We start from the raw sequence: 19534 nt of genomic DNA, 5'->3' as shown, positions 1-19534 counted from the left end.
GCCCCACAAGCACACACGCTCCAGGGGTTCTTAGGTAAGGCATGCAAATTACTGGAAGTAAAAGAGGGGCCCGTGCAATGCATTCTAAACAGCCCACCCCCAATAAATTCAAAATAAGGTTGAGAGGGAAGAATGTCACACTGACTACTGCAGTCTTTTATCGATAGGCGGAAAATCTGGGTGAAGTTTTTTTCTGGTTCGTACGAAAAGGATGGTAAAACTCTACGTGAAATCCAGGTGCGAAATTGGCACCTGTGTAACACCCGACAATTAAAAGTTCATTTAAAATAATGTAGGGGGGGGGGGAACACCTTTAAAAAAAAAATCTAGGTGCCTCAAAAAGGAAGAAAAAAGAACGGTAATTTTCAAAAGGTGGCAATTGGCTAATATACTAATATAGATCTTTTTAAGATCCGTCGGTCCTGGCTACAATCATAAACCACGGATCGGTCACACGAATTCAAGAGGTCAGCCGCAATGCAAATTTTGCACTGGGTTGGCTACAATGTGTTTCTTCTGAATGAGGGAGTCGGAATTTACCGTTTTAAAAGCAAAGCGACGTCAAACCGTCGCGTCCAACACTGGCTTACGTAAAGTCAAACCACAAAAGTCTGGTTTGAACAAAATTACAAAATGAGATTGATCAAAATCCTCTAACTGAGCTGTGACCAGGGGGGAAAAGGCACAGCGCTCCAGCTTGAAGTTTCTTGGAGACTGCACCGACCACCAAAATCTTGGCTTACGGTGATATCGGCGTCCGTCAAGACCGATTTCTGCCGACCCACCAAATCTGAAGTTCTCCAAAGCAAATCTGGCTTGGCTTTTGTTCTTTTGGGTTCCTCTAATTTCTTAGAAGTCCTAAGAAATCATTTTGGAAGGGTTAAATCACTCAACCCTTTTAAAGCAGAGGAGGACAATTCAAGTCCTCCAGATGATGGTGGAAAGACGTCTCCAGCCAGTAGAGCCAATGCGAAGATATGCCAGTAGATGTCTTTCAGAAATATCTGCTAGTTCCTGATTGCTCAACCATTTTAGATCAGATGCCTTCCTTTTCTTGAAGCAACCAAGAGCAACCCCAAATGTGGTCTGGTCTCCAGCTTCCATCCAAAACCCAAACTCACAAACCGCCCCACAAAAACGACAACAACACGCAAGCTTTTGTTGGCTCCGCCCTACGGTGCTGAAGAAGGGAAAAAATCTCATTGTTATCCATGAACCCTGGCTAGGCTAACGTATATATTGCTTCTCAAAGTCTTTTAAATGCTAAAGACATTTCTTATTACCTGAAGAAATTTCATACTTTTTTTCAAGGAGTGGGTGTGCGTCGTGTGAAAACCTGCAAGACGGAAGGGCCAAGGCCATGATCGAAGCCCTGTCCCAGTTTGTGTGCGCGTGGAAAACATCAACAGCAAAGGAGAAGGTCTTCTAATATAACTTTGCAGGCTATCACATACACAAACATACCAGAAAGTCCTCATTCTTTCCCTCTGTGATGTAACGTCCGCTAAATTTATGAAGTTAGAGCCGACATATCTCCATATCCTGATTCATTTCCTTACTTTACAAAGCAAAACTATGGTGGGAACAGTTCCAAACGGGAAAGAAATGGGAGTCTTTGGGGGGGACACGGGTGTGTGTATTAAAGAAAGCAACTTCAGTAAAAGAGTTAAGGAAGATTGGATAAAATTTCCTTGAGGATTTGTTGAATCGTCAATATTCTGCTTAGAGTGCTCGGGGACAAGATCTTTGAGATGCCAAAGAAGATGGACATCGCATTTTGCCACTTCAAGGTTTGTGAGGATGAAGTTCACCACGAGACCCTTTGGTGGCTAGAAGAAGCGAGACCATCGGTGCTGGGACCCGACTTCTGCTTCAAGACGAGGAATCTCTTTCATCGTCTCGAAGCAGAATAGGTCAATGCGAGTAACATCTGTTGGGTAGTCATCCCCATTAGTTTCGCAGGGCGGGGTGGGTGGGTGAGATACACAGCATCTCCCCCATAGTACATCTTGGCCTCAACATCTAAGAACATAGAAACGCAAGCGTGGAAGAGAGAAGAAACAAGGACGGGCCATCAGATGGAGGGAGAGGGCTTACAATCCCTTTGTAATCGGGACAAAGCACTACCATGGATGTTAGAAGAACATCACTAACTCCATCATGCTGCAACCCCGCCCGCCCGCAGTCACAGTGGCACAACTCGAGTCTACGATAGTGTAGCAGAGCAGGGGTCTCCAACCTTGACAACTTTAAGACTTGTGGACTTCAACTCCCAGAATCAACTCCCAGCAAAGCTGGCTGAGGTATTCTGGGAGTTGAAGTCCAGAAGTCTTAAAGTTGCCAAGGTTGGAAACCCCTGTACCAGAGTGTCCGAATGAAGCTTCTGGCCTTCTGTGTGCATCAACTTGGTTGTCCAAGTTGCTACCACGCCAGTCTTAACTGTGACAGCTTTCCCAGGAAAATTAAGTCATCCGGGAAGTGAGATGGGTTACAAAGCAAACAACTAACACACACACACTTGCGCAGCTGCTCACGTACAGACAGCCCCAGAGCTAGAACTCCATGCATTGTAATCTGAATTTAAAAAATCTTGGTGCTGCTAAACTCTTTCTAGGTGTAAATGGGGGAGGGTATGCGTAGGCTTCATTTTCTAACATGGGAAGTTTTGGGTAAAGCGAACAGCTCAAAGACTGCCTCTTCTCCACATGCATTTACGTGGTAGGATGTCACCATTTAGCCAAGGGGTGTCCAACCGTGGCCACTTTAAGACTTGTGGACTTCAACTCCCAGAAATCCCCAGGAGGGAGTTGGAAGTCCACAGGTTTTTAAAGTGGCCAAGGTTGGACATCCCTGGTTTAGGCAAATGTCAACGTTAACCTGTGTCTTAACGTCACCCGAAGAGCCTTCTGTTTTTCATCCCATGGCCACTAGATGGCGAAAGATCCCCATGCATCACTCTTCTTTTCCAAGGGCAGCTCACACATAAAAAAGAGGGTCGAATCTACACCTCTCATCCCACCCACCACCCCACTCTTAAGGATGCCTGCATCAGCTGCGGGAGAGGTTAGCAGGCTGAAAAATCAAGCTCGAATTGGTAAAATCAGTCTGGAGAATAAAACTGCTGTGAACCAATCAATTCTTTTTAAATTAAAAAAAAAAGCACCTCCCCCTATCCTCAAAGCTTCAAAGTTTGGTACCCAGGGCAAGCGTCCATCAACTCATAAAAACCCCTCACCAATCTCCTTCCTCTCTCCCCCACCCCCCGCCCCCGATGTCAATATTCATCGACCTTCCAAAGCATCAACGTGAATGAGGATAAATGAACGAATGAATGAACCGAGCAAATGAACGAGCATCCATCCCTCCACCCATCATCCATCCATCCCATCAGAAACGCCTCGATTCCTTTCTATTCGTCCGTTTGCATAAAGCCCCTCCCCACACAACTCGCGCCTCTTTCTGAAGTTCCCCACTCACTCACTCACTGCGCGAGCGCAAGCACACGCACGCAAACACGCACACACAAAATTAAAAATACTGAAAAAATCCTCTTCCTTCCGCGGGCCAACTTGGCTCGTGTCACAGGGTGATGAGCTCCACCAGGTTGCCCTTGGGAGGGGTCATGTTGTCCGGAAAGAAATTCACCAGCGTGTCGAAGAGCTGAGTTCGTTGGGCGTAGACGTGATCGACGTCCGAAAAGCCTGGTGATGGGAGAGAAGGGAAGGACAGGCAGGGAATGAAATGACTTGTGGGACATCAGAAAATATACTGTATTTTTCGGAGTATAAGACGCTCCGGACTATAAGACACACCTACCTTTTGGGGGGAGGAAAACAAGAAAAAAAAATCTGCCTTTGTCTCCCAGCATCCATCCGGTATTCATTTGGCCCCTTCACCGCAGCCCATTCGGCACTGCCGTGGCCCATTCACCACCACCCGTTTGCCGTGGCCTGTTCACCGCCACCGCCTATTTGCCAACTGTTTTCCCACCACCTGTTCTCCGCTGCCTGTTCAGCATAGCCCACCGCCAATCCCCGCTGCCTGGAACCAGCCGATGTGCAGAGGCCAAAAGCGGGGTGTGCGGAGGCCAAAAATGCAACACACGGAGGCCGAAAACAGGCAAAGCACGGGAGCTGGCAGGTGGGTGGGGCTTCAGCATTTGGTGTATAAGACGCACTGTAATTTTCACCCACTGTTTGGGCGGGGGAGTGCGTCTTATACTCAGAAAAGTACAGTAAATCTGATGGTTTCCTAGACCTTAAAGGTTCTATGAAAGCCCTACAGGTAGTCCTCGACTTACAACAACGGAGCCCCAAATTTCCATTTAACGACCGTTCATTTAGTGAACGTTTGAAGTTACAACGGCACTGAAAAATGGGACTTGTGGCCATTTTTCACACTTACAGACTGTTGCAGCATCAAACCCCCCCCCCCCCGCCAGTGATGGTCACGTGATCAAAATTCAACCACTTGGTGACCAGTTCGTGTTTATGACGGTCGCAGCGTCCGGAGGGGTGAGTGTGTGTCACACGATCCCCTTTTGTGACCTTCTGACAAAGCAAAAGTCAATGAGGAAGTCAGATTCACTTAACAACTGTATTAGTAATTTAACAACTGGTGTGCTTCACTTAACGACCGTGGCAAGGAAAGTCGTCCACATGGGGCAAAACTCACTTGACAAATTTTTAGCAGCATAAATTTTGGGCTCAATTGTGGTCGTAAGTCGAGGACTACCTGTAAGTAGCCTGAATCGCTTGCTTCTTCCCAGTGCTCCCATCATGCTCCCTGCCTCCTGATTCTGAGCTGTCCCTGGACCCTTCCTCGGATGGGGCAGAAGAAAGCCATCCAGCCCCAAAGCCTGTGGGGAAGGGCCTTCTCTGTGGGGGCTCCCACCCTCTGGAATGAACTTCCCCCGGGACTCCGTCAACTTCCCGACCTTCGAACCTTTCGCCGCGAGCTTAAGACACATCTATCTATTTGCGCAGGACTGGGCTAGGATTTTAATTTTAAATTTAGTTTTCAATGGGGTTTTATTATTTTGTTTTATACATTTTAAATTCTGCCTTGTTTAATAAGTGTTTTAATCAATGCTTTATCTAGTATTTATATTTGTGTATTTGTGTTTTAATAGGCTGTAAACCGCCCTGAGTCCCTTGGGAGATAGGGCGGTATAAAAATGTGATTAAATAAATAAATAATAAATAAATATGATAATACAGAACAATTACCGTATTTTTCAGACCATAAGAAGCACTTTTTTGTCTCCCAGAAGAGGGTGGAAATGTCTTTGCGTCTTATAGACTGAATATTGCTGAAGCCTGCCCACCCGCTTGGCCATTTTTTTTTATTTTTTACCTCTGCACGCCCCATTTTCGGACCTGTTGTGGGCCTTTTTTCCGCCCGTTTTCAGAACTTTTTTCAGCCCGTTTTTGAGGCTTTTTTTTTCCATCCAAAAAAGCCTCGAAAATGGGAAGAAAAAAAAAATAGCCTCAAAAACAGGCTGAAGAAAGGCTGGATAAGGCCCAAAAAAAAAAGAGGCCCCAAAAATGGGGTGTGCGGAAGCCAGAAACTTTTTTGTTTGTTTGTTTCCCTCTTCTAAATTTAGGTGCGTCTTATAGTCAGGTGTGTCTTATAGTCCGAAAAATACGGTAATCAGCGGAACAACTTGACACTGGAAGTTGTAGGGCCGTCAAACTCGATTTCATTGAGGGCCGCATCAGGGTTGTGTTTGACCTCTTGTGGGGGGGGGGTGTCCAGGTGGACCTCTCTAGGTGGGCGTGACCAGCTCGACGTCACTCGTGTCGGGGGCACTGACACAAGTCCAGTGGCCCAGGCGGGGCTGGGAGGATTCATGTTTGCTAGTAGTAGTTTGTTTTGGTAGCACTCTGCCTGCCAGCGAAAATGGAGCTGGGGGGGGGCATGTGGCCCTCCTGGACTCTGTTTTCGGCTGTGACGGCCTCCTGCAGTCCTTTGCCAGTGAAAACAGAGCTCGGCTCGAACTGCGCACAGCCCTCCCAAGCTCCGTTTTTGCTGGCAGAGGCACCGTGGACCGGTCCTTCGCTGTTTCCAGGGTGGCCTAATGGGCCAGATCTAAGCAACCCGTGGGCCAGATCCAGTCTGTGGGCCTCGAGTTTGGCACCCCTAGTATAGGGTTTTCCCCCTTGAGCCGGGGATTGGACCAGAAGACCTCCGAAGCCCCTTCCAACTCTGGTTACGATGTTCTGCTGTGTTCAGTTGCGGAAGTGCTACGGAAGAGGGGGAAGATTATGATGATCTGTAAACTAGAACTTGGATTTTTGACCATTTTTGCTATTCTTGACCAGCTGCCCAATGAGTGTTGTGGCCCACCAGCAGCCAGCAGATCTGGCAGCAGATTTGGACAGTGAGGAAATTGGGGAGGAACATGGGCCAGTCCTGGAGTCTGGGGAAGGCTCTGATGAGGACTCTGCATCAAAGGCAGAGAGGGGGCCAGGGCTGTATGCCAGCTATCAACTGCCTTCGGAATCAAGACATCAGTGAGGCAGATGAACAGCTGGAGCCTGTTCCCAGTGTGCGCATGCGCAGAGTTGCCAGACGAAGGGAACAGCTAAAGAACAAGGGCCAACTTGGGAGTAAGGCCACAGGTGGACGATGAATGGCCCCTCTGACAGGGAATAAAAGAGGAGCAAAAGGGGAGTGGAGTTTGCAGGAGACAATTAGTTCATTCCTGCATTCCTGCCAAGTATTGCAGCCTCTGAAAGATATGGGTCTGGCCACTCTTCAAGCCTGATAAAGATCGCTAATTGTGAACTATCTGTTGTGGTCCGCCAGCAGCCTGCAGACCTGGCAGTGGAGTCAGACAGTGAGGAGGCTGGGGAGGACAATGGCCCAGTCCTGGAATCAGGGGAAGGACTGGACGAGGGCTCTGCGTCGGAGGCAGAGATGGGCCCGGGCCATCTGGGAGCGATGCACGGACTTCAGAGCCTCCAGAGGCAGATAGCAGAGAGGCAGAGGAACAGGAGGAGCCTGTTCCTAGTGCACGCATGATAAGAGCTGCCAGAAGGCAAAAGCAACTGAAGCAAAAAGGACGACTCGGGAGTAAGGCCAGAAGGTGATTGGCCCCTCCCATAAGGCTTAAAAGAGCAGCAACAAGTCGTTGGGTTCTTTGTGGAAAAGCAACGTTGATTCCATTGCTTCTTGTCAGCGTCTCTTGAACTTTGTGGGTGTTTTGCTAAGAAAAGCCTTTGGCAGGTTGCCAAAGACAACAAAGGTTGGCGATAAGGCCGAAGGACTGTTTATGAAGAATTTGTTTTGGACTAAGCTGAGAATGAATTAATTCTCAGCTGTTTTAATAAAATAAGTCTGTTCAGGCCTGAACTGTGTTTGGTAATCACGACTTGGGCCTCCGTCACAACACTATCTTGAAAGACTGTGGGAAGAGGAAAGACGCTGCTGGAGAGGAATTCATTGTAAATTAAATAAAAGGGGTTTATCGGGAGGAGGACTCGGGCTTCGTGCTGCTGGGGAAGCCAAGGTCAGAAGAAGGAATGAGACTGCCTAGAACAGACCGAACTCGTCTCCTTTGTGACAGTGTACTTTGTCATCTCAAGCAAAGACCACGCTCTTCCCCGCCCCACTTCACCAAACCCCAGCTGGCCAAGGGCTGCTGTCTCTCAGGGATGATGGATGGTCTGTTAATTTGTTTTGACCTAGCCTTCCCATGGCTGCATGGATCATACCTTCTGTCAGACTGTCTCCGATTATATTTAGGAAAGAAAACACCTTGTCTTCATTTAGAAATAAAGAAAAGTACTTTTACTAGATACATCTGGACTACAGCCGGGTAAAGTTAGATCTGAGACAAAATATGGCTAACATTCCATATCCCCTCGTTAGTCCCTCCTCTCCCAAGAGGTCAGGCAGGGCTGGTCCAATGCCAGCTCCTTCTCGCCCCACCCCATAATCTTCTTCTGCAGGTCTCTGGCTGTTAATCATCTCAGGTTCAAACCGTTACTCCCCCCTCCCTTTATTCTTATGTCAGACGACACTCTTAAAGGGCCCTCTTCTCTTAACCTGATTAGGATAGTAATACAATTTAAATCCATGAGCTATTTTTACATTACACATAAAAACCATTGCAATCTAACTACTGAATATAAATTGTACAAAAGGAAGTGAGGATTGGAGTGGAGGCTGACACCTTCACACTGAGCCCCGTGGACTTTTTACTGGCACTCAACCCAAAGCGAGGTTCGGAAGCCGCTGCAATGCAGACAAGTCTGAAGTCTACTCACCCAGCGTGCTCAGATCACAGCCCGACTTGAAAAGCGCCGAAGCGAGTAGCTGGAACTAGACAGGGGGGTGGGGAAAAACAACAACAAGAAGTAAGAGGTCGACGAGCCTACGGAGACTCTCAAATCATCTGGGTCATGGTTTGTTCCAAAGGGGCTTTTTCCAAAAGCAACTGGACTTTCTTAGGTTGTTTTCTCCCCCCCCCCCACTTTGCAAAAAGTTTTGCATCTTGTCCAAGAAGCTTCTTCAGTTCTGACTGACTGGAGGGGAATGGAAGGACGTTCTGATCCATCTCTCCCCAAATGAGACAAACCCTCTGTAGTTAAATCAATGATTCCTTTAATTAGGAGCGCCAGCAGCCCCGGCAAAACGTTTCTCTCTCAACGCAGTCTAAGAAGTCCGTCTTAACAGGGAGATGAATAGTTGTCTGCCCTGTCTATTCATCTCCGCCCCCTGCCTTTTATCCCCAGAGCTAGGGTGGAGCTTCGCTAGCAGCGGTGGCTCTTCCATCCCAAGGACCAGCCCATAGATTTCCACTGCTCTCCTCTCCTCTGCCTTCTGCACATCCACGCATCAGGCACTGGATCCAGCTGTTCCTCCTCTTCCTCATCAGCCACCTCCAGACCTGGGGGCTGTTGACTCTCCATCTGAGGGCTGACGGACAGCCCAGGCTCCGCCTCTGTCTCTCTCTCTCTCTCTGACAGCTCCATTCCCTCTTCCCCCTCGGAGCTCTCAGGTTGCCTGGATGCTGACCCCGATTCCCACGCCTCCTCCTCCTCCTCCTCTGATTTGGCTTGTGGAGGCCACCACAAAGGATTTGAAATTTTGGGGAGGAAAACCCCTCTGAGTTTGGTGTGGCAGGAGTTGGTCCGTGCCGACAACTCTGCCTAACTCATGTCATCATCTGACTGATGAAGCTGCTGGGATGAGCAGCGGAACCTCTCAGACTGACAAGAAAAATTGGTCCAGTTGCCTTCAGACCAGGATTTTCCCAAAGAGTCAAACTCAGACTGTATAAGGTTGTGAAGTTGCGTTGACAGGCAGGCAGGCACATGCGTAAATTGGGAGGGGAAAAAATTACAGGCGGTCCTTGACTTAGCGCCATAATTGAGACTTGATATTTCTACTGCTAAGCGGAATAGTTGTTAAGTGAGTGTTGTCCCATTTTACGACCTTCCTTGCCAAAGCTGTTAAGTGAATCACTACAGCGGCTAAGTTAGTAACCGGGTTGTTAAGTGAATCTGGCTTTCTCGTTGACTTTGCTTGTCAGAAGGTCGCAAAAGGGATCACGTCTCTCTCTCTCTCTCTCACACGCACACACGGGACGCTGCAACCCTCATAAATATGAACCGGTTGCCAAGCGTCTGAAATTTGTTCACCTGACTGTGGGGATGCTACCAAGGTTGCAACTGTGAAAAACGCGTCATCAGTCAACTTTTTTCCATGGCGTCATTAACTTTGAACGGCCACGGAACGAAAGGTTGTAACTTGAGGACTTCCTGGGTTTATGTTATTTATTTACTAAATTTATATGCCGCCTATCTCTCTTGTCAGATGACTTAGAAGAATAACATTATTATTGTGCTGGTGGCGGGTTACATTGATATGCCTTCTAACTTACGGAAATCTGGGATGGTTGCATATAACAAAAACAAGGTGTGGGGGTATGTGAGAGAGAGAGAGAGGGAGAGAGAGAGAGAAAAAAGAAAAGAAGGAGGGAGGGAGGGTGGGAAGGAAGGAAGGAAGAAAAGAGAGAGGGAAGGAAGGGAGAGAGAGAGAGAAAGAAAGAGAGGAAGGAAGGAAGGAAAAAGAGAGGGAAGGAAGAAAGGAAGGGAGAGAGAGAGAGAGAGAGAAAGAAAGAGAGGAAGGAAGGAAGGAAAGGAAGGAAGGAAGGAAAGGAAAGATGGTAGGGAGGGAGGAAGGGAAGGAAGGAAAGAAGGAAGGAAGGAAGGAAAGAAGGAGGGGAAGGAGGGAGAGAGAGAGAGAGAGAAAGAAAGAAAGAGAAAGGAAGGAAGAGAAAGAAAGAAAGATGGATGGGAGGGAGGGAGGGAGGGAGGAGGAAGAAAGAGGAAGGAGGAATGAAGGAAGGAGAGAGAGAGAAAGAAAAAGAGAGAGAGAGAGAGAGAAAGAAAGAAAGAAAGAAAGAAAGGAAGGAAGGAAGGAAGGAAGGAAGGAAGGAAGGAAGGAAGGAAGGAAGGAAGGAAGGAAGGGAGAGAAAGGAAGATAGGTAAAAAGGAAGAGTAAAGATGCTAAGATTGACAAAAGAATCTGGACAGGAATGAAAATAAAACACACACACCCCAAAATGACAGAAATCCTAACAATATCCAACCAGTTTTTGAATTGTCTTGATCTGCCCTGTACACACATGCACTTGCATGACAAACATATGCATGCCCACGTACACATCTGCCCAGGACTGACCACCTACACTTTGCATTCCAGGTGTTCTAGAAGCGCCAATTCCAACCAGATTCGCACAACCGTTTCCCCGTGAACGGACGAACCAGAGACGTCGCGGCTTACCTCCTTGGTTTCCTCAGGATCTGAGTGATCCACAGTGACAAACAAGTCGTTCTGCAAGTATTTCAGGGCACTTAGAGGATCCGTCTGGGCTTTCTCTTCAAACCTGTGGAGACACACAAGGTCAGGATGTAGCTCCGGGATGATGGAGGCAGCTCGGGAGAACTTAAAAGACTCATCAGACGATTTAAAAAAGGCCATCAATCAAATATAAAAATATACCATATTTTTCGGACTATAAGACAGACCTGACTATAAGACGCTCCTAAATTTAGAAGAGGAAAACAACAAAAAAGTTTTTGACCTCCCCTTTTTTTGGCCCATTTTCCAGAAAAAATGGGCCGAAAAAAGACTCGAAAACAGGCTGGAAAAAAAAACCCCTGAAAACGGGCCAAAAAAAAGCCTCAAATACAGGCCGAAAAAAGCCTTGAAAATGGGCTGAATAAAGCCCTGAAAACAGGCCCAAAAAGCCCTGAAAATGGGCCGAGAAAAAAACACTCAAAAACGGGCTGGAAAAAGCCCCGAAAACAGGTTGTGCGGAGGCCAAAAAAAATGGCGGGTGGGTGGGCGGGGCTTCGGCAATATTCGGTCTATAAGACGCACACAAAATTTTCACCCCCTTTTGGGAGACAAAAAAGTGCGTCTTACAGTCCAAAAAATACAGTAGATGCCTGACACCATTTCTGCTGGGCAGAACCTCATGTGGACTAGAGCCTCATCTTTAAATGGGTGAAAAACAGACCGGACTTTAGATTGCATTTGGTTGGCCTCCTAAATCAGAAGGTGTCCCACCTTGGCCTGGGGACTTCAGCTCCCAGAATTCCCCAGCCAGACACGTTGGTTCAATGGCATTCGAAGGGAGTCGGAATCTGTCCTTTTGTGCCTACTCAACGATTCCAGACTAATTGCCTACTTGACTCCTCCCCTGGTACCACTTTGACAATACCTGACTTCTTTTGATTTTAACTGAAAAAAGCCAAGAGCTCTGTTGAAATAAATCAAATGGGGGGGGAAAAAACCCAGCCCAAGGCTTTTAATGGCTGCCTTTAAGTCTTTATTACCCCACCTCCACTAAGTTCCCCCCCCTGCCCCCGCCCCAATTCCCTTGCAGGGCTGTACCTGTGTTTCCTTATCAAGTACTTGCAATGCCGAAGCAAGTATTCCTTGGACGGTCGGCAGAGTTTCAAGGACCAGAAGTCATCCAGCCTCATCTTTGGAGAACAGGGCTTGCCTGGATTGCCTCCAAATAAATAATGGACCTTGAAGGGAGAAGCAGGGAGAGATCTGGTCATAAATAAAACAGCGATCAGAGAAGCCTTGGTGTTGTGGCCCGCCAGAGACCAGCAGAGCTGGTGGCAGACTCGGATATGAGGAGGGTGGGAAGGAACATGGGCCAGTCCTGGAGTCTGGGGAAGGCTCTGATGAGGGCTCTGCGTCAGAGGCAGAGAGGGGGCCAGGGCCGTCCAACAGTTATTAGCTACCTTCGGAGTCGGAGATAAGTGGGGCAGAAGAACAGCTGGATCCTGTTCCCAGTGTGTGCATATGAAGAGCTGCCAGGAGAAGGGAAGAGTTAAGGAACAAGGGCCGACTCGGGAGTAAAGGCACAGGTGGATGGTGAACGGCCCCTCCCATACGGAATAAAGAGGAGCGAAAGGGGAGTGGAGTTTGCAGGAGACAATAAGTTCATTTCATTAGTGTGAAGATCTGTTCGTGACTCTCAGAGACTCCTTGCCAAGTCTTTTCTTGTACAGCATTGCGTTTGGAAGATATCGGCCTGAGTTTGGAAGCTCTCCAAGCCTGATAAGGTCTGTGGTTATAAATTCACCTTTGAAAGACTGTTTGCCGAGACTTTGCTGGATGTGAATGAGAGGAATTCACATTTGCTTAATAAAAAGGGGTTTTGTCGGGACAAGGAGTCTGCTTCGTGCTTTTGTGAAGCCTAGGTCAGAACATCTGGATATGTTTTTCCAAGAAGCACGACTGGACTTATGGCCAAATGCTTGGGGCCGCTGCCGATGCAGCTGCTGCGCGCACAGCTGTTTATGGCGCCGAGGTTTTGCACGCTCTGAAAAGGCAGAGGAGGAGACAAAAGTCGCAGGTCTGCCTCTCTTTAACTCAGATGAAAGGGTGGGAATATACCCCCAACATATAAACCTCGATCTCTGTGCAGGGGGACTGAAGTAAGTACAAGAAAAAACCATTTGATCTAGTGCAGGTGTTGTGCCTCGCCCGCCCTCCTCTCCGCAGCCAGGCCCCTCCCATCTCCTGCTATCTGAGCCAGAGTCTGATTATGAAGAGGAACGGCCTGGCATGACTCCAGCCCCCAGCCCTGGCACCATGCCCGGACAGAATGAGCAAACAAACCTCCCTCCTACAGTGTGTGAGCACGAAGCCAGCCACGAGCTAGAATTGCCAGCAGCAGATCAGGAGGACGAAAAGTCACAATGGACGGATCCCCGCTTCCGGAGAATGGAGAGGCGACGTCAGCAAAAGGAAGGGAGGGGCAAGCCTGGATAAGTGCTGAGTCATGGAGCCACACCCCATGGCCTATATAAAGGATCTGCTTTTTGGCATTCCTTGAGTCAAGCAAAGTCTCATCTAGTTGCTGAAGTCACACCTTGGATTCCTGCCTGCCCTGAGAACTCTGACAGGAATTTGGCAAAGCTGCAGAGGCTCATGTCGGGGCCACCTGTGGTGGCTCGAGAGCTCTGCCAGCAAAAGAGGGCTGCCGAGCTCCGTTTTCGGATGCCACGGCCTCCTGCAACCCTCTGCCAGTGAAAATGGAGATCAGGAGGGCTGCCTGTGGCACTCCCAAACTCAGTTTTCAGCTGCAAAGGCCTCCTGCAACCCTCTGCCAGGAAAAACAGAGCTCAGAAGCTGGTCCTTTGCTGTTTCCAGGGTGGACCCGTGGGCCAGATCTAAGCACCCCGCGGGCCAGATCTGGCCCCCGTCCCTTGAGTTTGACACCCCTGATCTAGTAGTTAAAACAAGGGTCCCCAAACTGTGGGTCACGGCTAATCGCCACCAGGTGATTAGCCCGCGGGTGGATTGTGTGAATAGCCAGCCAGTATGTGTACCTCCATGCCGTCGCGGGCACTCATGGCCCCACTTGGCAGATCTCAGGTTGGACCGTTTTCGCCTTCTGGGTCTTCCCTTCTTCTAGATCAGGGCGCTCTCCGACCTTGGCAACTTTTAAGACTTGTGGGCTTCAACTCCCAGTTCAACTCCCCTGTGGACTTCAATTCCCCATGCTGGCTGGGGAATTCTGGGAGTTGAAGTCCACGAGTCTTAAAAGTTTCCGAGTTCGGAGAGCCCGGCTTCAGATATTAAGCGGTTCTCGAAGTGAAGACTTGGGATTTTGGCCCTCCTTCCAGAAGATAACGGTGCCTATGCCTGCAACCCAGAGGGAGGAGAAGACATCTTTATGGCATGGTTGGAGTCAAGAAGTGGAATTCAGGCGGTTTGGACCAGTTCGAGCGATCTGGTAGCGGACACTGCAGGTGGGCCTGCCCACCAGCCCTGGCATAATGGCGCCCTATTTAGCCACCTTTTCAAGGCCGGGCGCATGCGCGGAAGGTGGTAGGAATATTGGAAACCCACCGCTGGTTGGAGTTGACCAGGATGTCCTATCCTACTTCTGTAACCTTATCGTGGCAATCGGGAGACCTAGAGTGCATCTCATGGGTGTTTTATCCAAGTCTTAGATGATAACCTCGACCATCCTAGCATATTCTCAAGCAGCTTACCTTGTGCAATTCATCATACACAAGCTGGTGTGCAAAACGGGGACAGGGCTCTTCTTCCTGAAGGCTCTTGTTCGAGTTTTCTTTGGCTGCTTGATCGTTCTTGTAGACGCAGGACCTGAAATACAGGATGTCGGCACCCAGAGGTTATCTGGTGAGTCTGTTGTGGCCCGCCAGCTGCCAGCAGAGCTGGCAACAGATTTGGACGATGAGGAGGTTGAGGAGGAACTTGGGCCAGTCCTGAAGACTGGGGAAGGCTCTGACGGATGCTCTGCGTCGGATGCAGAGAGAGAGCCAGGGCCATCCGACATTTTCCAACTGCCTTCGGAGTCGGAGATAAGTGGGGAAGAACAGCTGAGGCCTGTTCCAGATATTGGGTACCAGGAGCCGACTCAGAAAGAAAGGCACAGGTGGACGCTGAATGGCCCCTCCCTGACCAGGGAATAAATAGGAGCTAAAGGTGAGTGGCTTTGTGAGAAACAACCTTCTGGATTTATTCATTGTGATAGTGTCTGAGCCTGCTTGAGAGAGCTTTGATTTACAGCTTTGTGGCTGGAAGTTCCGGGCCAGGCAATTATCCAAGGACTGATAAGGTCTGTTATTGCAATTAATCCTTGGAAGGATTATTACCTGGACTTTTCTGTGTGCGAATGCCATGAATTCATAGCTAAATGAAGAGGGGTTTTTTTTGGGGGGGGGGACAAGGAGTCTGTTTCTTGGTTCTGCCAATGCTGGGTCAGAATAGATAAGATCTCACTTATCTCCTCTTAGCTGAAGTTCTAACACAGGTATAGTCTGATTGTTAATCCATTGATGATGATGCTACCCGTTCAATCCCGAGGGTCAGGATTGGGTCAGGACTCTGCAGGGCTTCAGATCTTGCACCAAAACCTGTGCACAGGCAGTCGTTGGAAGTTGAAACTGAGAATACAACAGCCCTGAAATGATTTGTGACCGGTGGTTTTCATACTTTTTTTTTGTTTGTTTACATTTATATCCCGCCCTTCTCCGAAGACTCAGGGCGGATTACAGTGTATAAGGCAATAGTCTCATTCTATTTGTATATTTTTACAAAGTCAACTTATTGCCCCCCCAACAATCTGGGTCCTCATTTTACCTACCTTATAAAGGATGGAAGGCTGAGTCAACCTTGGGCCGGGCTTGAACCTGCAGTAATTGCAGGCTACTGTGTTCTAATAACAGGCTCTAACAGCCTGAGCTATTACGGCCCTGTTACTTAAGGCCACTGCAGCTTACCTGAAGTCATGTGATCAGAATTCAGATAAACTTGGCAACTGGTTCATACTTATGACGGTTGCAGTGTCCTGGGGTCCCGGGATCACCTTTTGCGACCTTTCGCTGACAAGCAGAAGTCAAATGGGGACGCCAGATTCACTTAACATTACTCGCTTAACAACTGCCAACGATTCACTTAACAATCGTGGCAAGGAAGGAGGTAAAATGGGGCAAAACTCACTTTTAACAATTGTTTCACTCCGTGCAACATAAATTTTGGGCTCAATTGTGGTCTTAAGTCAAGGACTACCTTGTGCTTTAGCAAGCGGCAAATGAAAAACTGTGAGTTCGAAATGTTCTTGTTTCAAGTTCTGCCTTGCAAAACTACTTCTGGCTCTGACTGGTTCATTTATTGGCGTTTGCAGTTATGAAATGCAGGCTGTCTGCCTGCTGCGAGAAATTCTGGCTTTCTCTGGCAACTGAATGGAGCTGAGTGTTTACTGGCCGGATGCCCTTCCTGGTCGCCAATGCGGATAGTTATATTCAGCACATATATTCTCATTGTGCCCAGAGAGAGAAATACCTGCCTCTACCTAGGATCGAACTCACAGCCTCCTGATTGTGAGGCGAGCGCTCCACCTCTAGGCCACCGCACCACTCTTGCCTATTAATCAAGATGATCTCTGCAAAAGGCAAAAAGAGACTTCTGGGGAGGAACTCCTGCTTACCAGCTGTTACGGACAATGTCGTAAATCCAGAAGGAATTCCGAACGTTCTCTTCCCGTTTTTCCTTGTCTTTACTCAGTCCAGACAGCACATGGATCTCGTTCAGTTCCGGGTCAATGGTAGCTCTTTGGGTGAAGCCGGTCATTGGAACTACGGATGAAGGAGAGCCAAGTTACATTTCTCCGAAAAAAATAAAAAGGGATTGCTAGATGGCGGCTCCATCACAATAAAAGAGACCGCTAGATGGCGGCTCCATCCCAGGATCTGGAGGTGCTGAGCCGAGCTGGTCTTCTTGCAGCTTCATGGATGTTAGCTCCCACATGGTCATTAAAAGCAAATTGGATGGAAAAGGGGGACATTAATGCTGGTTTTAAATCCTGTCCATTCCATACGCTCGCTCTTAAAATGAAATGAAACGACAAGGAGATGCCAAGCTGGCTCCAGGGAGGAAGAATCAGGGTAGATCTAAAGGGATCCATAGGTAGGCAGCGCAATAGCAGGAGGGGGAATAGGTTTCGCATCAAAAAGTAATGTCGGATAGGCACAAATAGGTTCGGGTGGGGGTGTTGTTTTGCGTAGAGGCCACTAACGGTCAGAGGTGTCCAATTTGAGCCATGGAGTTTTTGTACCTTCTGAACCCGGCCCCATTTCAACCTATCTTGGATCTCCTATCCCTGGCATGAGAAGAGGGGAATGAGTGATTGACAGCATTGTTCCCTGGAGGACCAGATGCTCACCGTGAGAGGCCACAGCTCCATAATCAATCAAACTAGCAATGAATCTCTCCCTCCCTCCCTCCCTTTCTCTCTCCCTCCCTCTCCCTGTGTCTGTCTGTCTCCCTCTCCACCTCTCTCATTTTCCCTCCCTCTTTCTCTCCCCTTCTCCCTCACCCACCCTTCTCTCTTCCTCTCTCCGTGTGTCTCTCCCTCTCCACCTCTCTCATTTTCCCTCAATTTCTCTCCTCTCCTTCTTCTCCTCTCTCTCTCCCTCCTCTCTCTTTCCCCCCCTCTCCTCCCTCTACCCTCCCACTTCTTCTCTCCTCCGTTCTCTCTTCCTGTCTCTTTCTCCCTTTCTCCTTTACTTTCTCTCTTTTTTCCCTCTCTCCCTCCCTCTACCCTTCCCCACTTCCTCTCCCTCTCTCCCTCCCTACCCTTTCTCTCTTCCTGTCTCTCTCTCTCCATCTCTCCCTCCCTTTCTCTCTCTCTCTTTTCCTGTCTCTCCCTCCCTCTCTTATTTGGAGGACCCAGATGTTCACCTAGATAGGCCTCAGCTCCATAATCAATCAAATAATGAATCTCTCCCTCTCTCTCTCATTCCCTCTCTCACCCTCCCTCATTGACTATACAGTTATTCCTCGACTTATTTCGGGGAGTTGAGTGATTGGAGACCCCTGGACTAGAAGATACCCCCCCCACCCCGCAAGGTCCCTTCCAGCCCGACAATTCTAGGAGTCTAAGATGCGGGGAAGCCGCTCATTCTGACCCTCCCACCGTGGGAATTGAAAGCCGCCGCGAGAATTTGCGAGGACCACTCAGGTGGCCATCGAAGGGATGTGCCGACCCGCAAACCCCCCCCCAGCCTGTTTCTCCACAAGCAGCCCGCGAGAGGAAGGCCGAAGACCTCACATTAATCCCCATCAAAGCTTAATCAAATAATTGGCTGGTCTGGTGTTTCCAGGGCAGGTCCTGCTCCCGTTTCCCACAGCAACCGGCCTTTCGGGCTGGCATGTGTAACCCGCATGTGATCTGGCTCCGATGGGCGTCTCTGTTTTTCTTCGGCCTCCTGGATCATTTTACAGTTTAGGATGGGGGTGAGTGGGGGTGGAGGTTGGGGAGACGAGAGGAACAGCAACCCCTGCCTCGTATCGGGTCAAGTTGTTTGGGGGTTCAGAGGCGGGAGGGTGCAAATTTCTCCGGTACCCATTCCTGTGCCGGCTCCCCCAGCCTTAATTTCTCTCTCTCTCCTTCTCTCTTTCTTTCTTTTTCTTTCTTCTTCTTCTACTCTTCCTTCTCTCTCTCTCCTTCTCCTCTTTCTTCTTCTTTCTCCTCCTCCTCTCTCTCCCCCTCTCCTCTCTCTTCTTCTTTCTCCTCTTCCTTCTCTCTCCCCTCTCCCATCTCTCCTCCTTCTCCTCCCCTCTCCCCTCTCCTCTCTCTCCTCCATCTTCTTCTTCTTTCCTTTTCTCTCTCTCCCCCATCTCTCCTTCTCCTCCTCTCTCCCCCCTCCTCTCTCTCCCTCTCCTCCCTCTTTCTTCTTTCTTCTCTCCTTCTCTCTCTCTCCCATCTCTCCTCCTCCTCCTTCTTCCTTCTTCCCTCTCCTCCCTCTACCCTCCCACTTCTTCTCTCCTCTCCTCCTTCTCTCTCTCTGTCTCTCCTCCCTCTCCTTCACTTTCTCTCTTCTCTCTCTCCCTCTCCCCTCTCCCATCTCTCTCTCCTCTCTCCTCCTCCCTCTCTCTCTTCCTCTCTCTCTCTCTCTCCATCTCTCCTCCTTCTCTCTCTCTCTTTCCTGTCTCTCCTCCTCTCTTATTTGGAGGACCCAGATGTTCACCTAGATAGGCCTCAGCTCCATAATCAATCAAATAATGAATCTCTCTCTCTCTCTCATTCCTCTCTCACCCTCCCTCATTGACTATACAGTTATTCCTCGACTTATTTCGGGAGTTGAATGATTGAGACCCTGGACTAGAAGACCCCCCACCCCTCAAGTTCCTTCCAGCCCGACAATTCTAGGAGTTTAAGATGTGGGAAGCCGCTCATTCTGACCCTCCCACCGTGGGAATTGAAAGCCGCCACGAGAATTTGCGAGGACCACTCAGGTGGCCATCGAAGGATGTGCCGACCCAAACCCCCCAGCCTGTTTCTCCACAAGCAGCCCGAGAGGAAGGCCGAAGACCTCACATTAATCCCCATCAAAGCTTAATCAAATAATTGGCTGGTCTGGTGTTTCCAGGGCAGGTCCTGCTCCCGTTTCCCACAGCAACCGGCCTTTCGGGCTGGCATGTGTAACCCGCATGTGATCTGGCTCCGATGGGCGTCTCT

The 19534-nt window shown here is 49.0% G+C and overlaps 1 protein-coding gene across 2 annotated transcripts in view; it reads right to left on the bottom strand.

Moving 5' to 3' along the window:
* Nucleotides 1–2291: 2291 nt before the first annotated feature.
* Nucleotides 2292–19534, bottom strand: part of MKLN1 (muskelin 1) — a 110090-nt gene continuing 92847 nt past the window's right edge. For both annotated transcript variants that reach the window (XM_058189999.1, XM_058190000.1), the window contains 6 exons: nt 16502–16649; nt 14541–14655; nt 11914–12053; nt 10798–10900; nt 8274–8328; nt 2292–3701 (listed from right to left, as the gene is read on the bottom strand). In XM_058189999.1, the coding sequence (XP_058045982.1) occupies nt 3580–3701; nt 8274–8328; nt 10798–10900; nt 11914–12053; nt 14541–14655; nt 16502–16649 (683 nt within the window). In that variant the 3' untranslated portion in view covers nt 2292–3579. The remainder of the gene's footprint in view (nt 3702–8273; nt 8329–10797; nt 10901–11913; nt 12054–14540; nt 14656–16501; nt 16650–19534) is intronic.

The sequence above is a fragment of the Ahaetulla prasina genome, chromosome 7 (assembly GCF_028640845.1).
Source record: "Ahaetulla prasina isolate Xishuangbanna chromosome 7, ASM2864084v1, whole genome shotgun sequence".
Taxonomy (NCBI): Eukaryota; Metazoa; Chordata; class Lepidosauria; order Squamata; family Colubridae; genus Ahaetulla; species Ahaetulla prasina.
This window is presented reverse-complemented; position numbering and strand designations above follow the sequence as displayed.